The following is a 5,679-nucleotide window of genomic DNA, read 5'->3' as shown; positions in this document are numbered from 1 at the left end:
GTTGAAACTTTGAGGTGTGACAGTTTAGTATCAAAGCATTTGGTTATCTTTAAGAGAACTCTAGGTTTCAAAGTAATGGATCCTCTGGACTATACCCTTAAGTGGTTAAGTGTGAACTATGAATTTAGAAAGGAATGGATCCTCTAAATATAGTTGATTTGTTTTAGTTGGGGATGGTCTTCAAAGTTGAGCTTGGGCTAAAGACAGAAAAGGTACATTACATTGGTACCTTTTTGTTATTCTTTCTTCTTTGGTTGATCTAAATGTCTTCTTGTGGGCACAACATTTTTATCCAGATGAAACAGAGCACGTACATAGCTGCCCTCGTTATATTGATTACTAGCTTAGGTTGGACAATCAATTTCAAGTGGAATCTGACATATAAAACGGGAGTCTAGGGGCTTTCTTTTTCTCTTTTTCTTTTTTTTTGGGGTCTGATAAGGGCTTTCTTGTTTAGGTTTCATGAATTTGTGGTTTTTTTTCCCTGGCGATTCCCATTTTTGTTTTTGTTTTTTGGATAAATTTGATTGGAACTGGCTACGGGATCCCATTTCATTTCGTATATTTTCTTAACATATTTTTTAATGAAAAATATATTGCATTGAATGAACAATAGCGTACGCATGCGAGCCAGAAACCACAGAAAACGAAATCAGTGAGCCAGAAACCAACAACGGAAAATTACACAAGAGTTTGAAATGTCGCCGCCCGTGACTAATAAAACATATAATACAATTAATATTTCTCTTTGCAAATGACGTCCAGTTTGAAATCTACACCTGACCAACGAAACACACAATAAATTTAATATTATTTAGCTGCGATATGCACGTTCTTAACCATTATATATTTACAGAAAAATATGTAATGAAATTATTAGAGTATCTCCAATAATAATAGTAAATTAAACTCTTTAAATTAAATGTTGTTATTTTATTTGACAATTTGAAAAGGTTTGTTTGCTAATTTTTGCCTCAATAGGCTTTTCAATTTAATTAATGCAATATTATTAAAAAGAAAGAAAAAATACAAAAAACATGTGAAGAAAGTCTTTGTATTTATTATTTGAAAATAAAAAATGTAGGTTTTGTCGAACACGGTTACCACAATGGTTGTGGGCTCTCCCCCTTTCCCCAGGAATTTCCTCCCAATGTAACTCAAAAATAAAGAAAGTGTAGGTTTTGTTCTTCCAAACAAAATTAAATGTTTTAAAGAGCCAAGGTCAACTTGTCAATCTGTATTCCTCTCAAACCCTATCAGCTCTCTCTCTTTGTGAGTCCTAAAGGAAAATTCCATAGAGGGGCGAGGAGGAAGAAGCGTCACTGTCCCTCCTCCCCCTCCTCTCTTCTCATCTTTTCCTTTTAGGTTAGTGAATAAGTCCACTAGGGCATTTTGAATAAAAAGCCTCTTATGGTGGTTTCTTCTAAGCCATAATTATATTAAAGTTCCCCATCACCCCTTTTAGTCTATGTTTTCAATCAAATCCTACTCCCAAAACCCGCTCCCTGATGCTGCTCATGTTTTTTAAATTTGATTCTACATCATCTTTGATGGAGATTGCTGCAAATCACCCAATTGTTCTTTGGCAAAGTTTTGTTTTTTTTATTTGTTCGCTCTTATGTGCAGATAGATCATTGGAAATCATATTTTCTCTAGATCTGTTACGGATGTGGTGATGGGTATAGCTGCGACAACGCTTCTTCAAGTGGTGGTGGTAGGATTTGTTTAGGCTCATGGGTTGATTTAGGGTTTTGGTTATGTTGGGTTTGTGGGCTTTGTTTGGGCTTATAGCTAATTGTGGTGATGTGGGCAAGTAGTTTTAGTGCATTTTTGTCCGCGTTAGTTTTGCTTTTGGCATGTTGGTTTGTTACCATCTTGAGATTGGTATTTTAGATATCTTATTGATGTCTTTGATTGTACCGTTGAAGTTTATCTAATGAAGTTTCTATTTGATCTCAAAAAAAAGGGTCAACTTGTCAATCCTGAAGAGAGAGAAAGGGGTTCCACTTGCAGTTTGGTGACTAAGTTTGACAAGTCTATTGGAGGGAGTTTTGTTGATGTAGCTCACCTATTTTAGCATTTCAAAGTTGTTGAAGAGGCTATTAGAAATGCTTTTAGTTCACAGCTATTTTTTTGTTTTCTAAAAATCTCTTATTAATTATTTGAAAGAAATTGGATGGAGTTCAGAAAATCTACGGTAAAGGGGAGGCTGACTATTTTTATATAGTTTAGTATCCTTAAGAAAAAGTAGTTTGAGAGGTTAGTTCTCAATCACGAGAAAAATTGCAGTTTCCTAAAAAAACAAAAAAAAGCATACTGGTGTGCTTGAACGTTGACCTAGTATTTATTCTGGTTTTTGTCCTCATTTCTTTTGGAAAACAAGTAATCGCATGAAAAACTACTACAAAAGGACCTTGAAACCTATCATTTTTCACATCCATCAGTTTTCTCTCCAAGCTTGAGCGAGCAACAGCTTACCAAGTAGAAAGAAAAATATTCCATAAACATCCCAGTTCCAGTGAAATGGGTTCCCAAACAAAGCCTACGCTTCCTACCATCAACTTCTCCATTGAAGACTTGAAGCCTGGCTCAGCTTCTTGGCTGTCCACCGCCAAACAAGTCCGGTTTGCCCTTGAAGAATACGGCTGTTTCGTGGCACAGTATGAGCAAATTTCTGGGGAACTTTTAAACAGCATCTTCGGCCAGGCCAAAGATTTGTTTGAGGTTCCCAAAGAAAACAAAGTGAAGAACGTTGGTGAGGAACCTTATCGTGGGCATATGGGTCCAAACCCCCTTCTGCCACTCTATGAAAGCTTGTGCATTGATAATGTAACATCCCCACAGGAAACTCAAAAGTTCAAAAATCTCATGTGGCCTGAAGGAAAGACCAACTTCTGGTAATTTTAATTATATTTATCGATACCTCAACACACGATGTTCACTATCTGTAGCTCGTCCATATTATTTATGGCATCGATAATTTGATTCCTTTTCATAGTACAACAATATAAACATTTTACGTACTCGTTTAATTTCTTATTTTCTTGTTTATTGTAAGTACTTCAATTTAATTTTTTTCGTCTTGGCGCAGCGAAACCACAGATTCATTTGGGCAGTTATTGGCAGATTTGGAACGCACAGTTGAACAACTGATATTCGAAGGCTATGGGATTGGAAAGCAGTACGAGTCAGTTGGTAAATCCAACGGTCACCTTCTTAGATTCATCAAATACACGGTACCAGAGGATAAGGATGCCACCGTAAGGTTTCCGAGCCACACAGACATAAACTTCACCACCATTGTTGTTCAGCATGAAATCCCTGGCTTGGAGGTCAAAACCAAGGAAGGCGATTGGATTGATGTTGAGTGCGCACCCTCACAATTCGTATTCATGGCAGGTGATGGATTTCAGGTGGGTCCCATATATCAACCAACAATTTAATACTTAATTTTTAATTTACGAACTAACCTGATTACGATAAGTCTCTTATATTTTATGTGCAAATTGAGGTTATTCTATTCCTTAATTAAACTTAAGGGCGTCCAAAAATACATATATAATTTGCTGTGTGTACCTGGTCAATTAAAGCATACAACTTTCACTAATCCGAACCATTTATTTTGTAGATACTCATTCAAAGATCATATCTACAAAAAATCACTTGAATCCGATATCATTTGACCACTCAATTGAATTATTGAAATTTTAGTACTTTCTTGAAGAATAGTGTTTATTGATTTTGTAGGACACAATTAGATATCAAAACGGTTTCCAATTTGTCTAATTTTTTGTAAGGATGATCTACGAATATAAACTTAAAAATAGATGGTTTGGCTCGCTGAAAAAATATTTATAGGGGACTCTAAAGGGTACGTCCCTCAAATAATATATATATATATATATATATTATTCTCTCATCAAGATATTCGCATGTTATTATTGTGTGAATGTCATTGTAAACGGAGAGGAAATTATAGAGGGCTAATAGAAAATACATGGTGTCCGATAATAACGTCCGGATGTCCGCATATAAGAATTTTTGTATATATCTATGTCAATGAGATCTAGGTCAGTGAAAAATGGCAGAGACTTGAAGACCAATAATATTATTTATTTTTTAAATTGAAGGACATCAATAAATAAATAAATTGCTCTACACGCGCGCCCTTCTTAAATAAGCACATTGATTTTGATATATACAACCAAATTTGCAGTACTTTAATGAGAAAGGTGTTTGATTAAATTAAGTAGGTTTGGAGCAATGACAGAGTGAAAGCTTGCCATCACCGAGTGAAGCATTGCGGAAACAAAACAAGATACTCAATTGGACTGTTTACTTTCAACAACGGGATTTTCCAAGTGCCAGAAGAATTAGTGGACGAAAGCCACCCACTCCTCTACAACCCATTTGATAGCCGTGCCTTTATTCGAAAATATGCTACTACTCCTGAGCTGAAGAAGGAACCCTCTCCTATCAAGGCCTTCGCCGGTGTCAAAGCTTAATTTGCAGAGTTATGGTTGCTGATGGTTTTTCTTCGCCGGTGTCAAAGCTTAATAAGCCATAATAAATGTGTTCTTGGTTGCTTGGAATCTGTCTTAATTTCCTTGGCTTCCGGGAACTGTTTGTCACGTCGTGCTGTTACTTCTATTGACTGGTATATTTTTATGGGATTGAATGCGATGCTAGTATATTCTAATGTATTGACTACAACTATTTTATATAAATAAATAAGTTTTCATTGGTTAGACAGACTACTCAAGCCTAATCTTTTAAGGCCTGGAGGGTGGTTTTTATTTTTGGTATTTGTTATTTCCTTATGTTAATAAAATCTTATCGCTTTTAAAACCAAAAACAAAGTCAAACTTTCATGTTCTTCACCTTCAAATAGTGCTGCTATTGAGAAAAGAACATGGATTTGAAGGGAATTTATAATGTAGGGATTTCTAAAATCTCATGAAATTATGAGAACATAAATCAACTAATACATGCATGTCTAATATGAAATCAAATGAAGCGGAAGCAAGAATAAAAGGTAGAGATTTGTATAAGTCTCATTTTAGGTCTCAAAGGTTGATCTTTCTAGGCTTATGAAAATAACACCCAATGATTCTCTAAGACAACTATTGCAAGAAGGATTAAGAACGCATACTCTTGGAGTGAATCTTGAAACCAAGAATGGTGTTCGAGGGATTAGTCCTTTTGCTGTTGGCTCTCCATACTTGTCTGCAAATAGGTACACAAAAGGTGCACCTCCCCAAAGAATCTTCACCAAGGATGAAGGAGAATAGGAGAATAAGGAAGTTGGAAGAGAAGATGGGGGCTAGCCTCTTCTCTCCAAGTTGGCCGGCCAAAGGGAGACTAGGGAGGGAGGTTTGATATTTTCCTCTCTTCCTAAATGTCTAACTTGAAACCCTAAGGAGCAGTGGCAAATTCAGGATTCCAAAGCCGACTAGGCGAAATTTACATTAAAAATGCAACGATATGAATTTTATTAATAAACATAGAAAAATAAACCTAGTCAATAGACATAAGAGTTTTTATAAATAAATATTTAAAAAAACCCAAATTTACCCCGTACTTTCATAAATGTCAGTTTTTATAAAAACATACAAAAATAACCAAAAACTCACTTAAATAGACTCAAATGTCCTCAAAATTAAAAACAAATAAAAGAAT

General features: G+C 35.4%; 1 protein-coding gene across 1 annotated transcript; it reads left to right on the top strand.

Moving 5' to 3' along the window:
- Window positions 1-2,398: 2,398 nt before the first annotated feature.
- LOC103326795 (deoxypodophyllotoxin synthase-like) lies at window positions 2,399-4,748 on the top strand. Its single transcript, XM_008229037.3, has 3 exons — window positions 2,399-2,897; window positions 3,092-3,413; window positions 4,254-4,748. The coding sequence occupies exons 1-3, from the start codon at window positions 2,524-2,526 to the stop codon at window positions 4,503-4,505; spliced, it is 948 nt and encodes a 315-aa protein (XP_008227259.2). The 5' UTR covers window positions 2,399-2,523; the 3' UTR covers window positions 4,506-4,748.
- The last annotated feature ends 931 nt before the right edge of the window (window positions 4,749-5,679 follow it).

This window comes from Prunus mume, linkage group LG3, assembly GCF_029339155.1.
Source record: "Prunus mume cultivar Tortuosa linkage group LG3, ASM2933915v1, whole genome shotgun sequence".
Classification (NCBI taxonomy): Eukaryota; Viridiplantae; Streptophyta; class Magnoliopsida; order Rosales; family Rosaceae; genus Prunus; species Prunus mume.
This window is presented reverse-complemented; position numbering and strand designations above follow the sequence as displayed.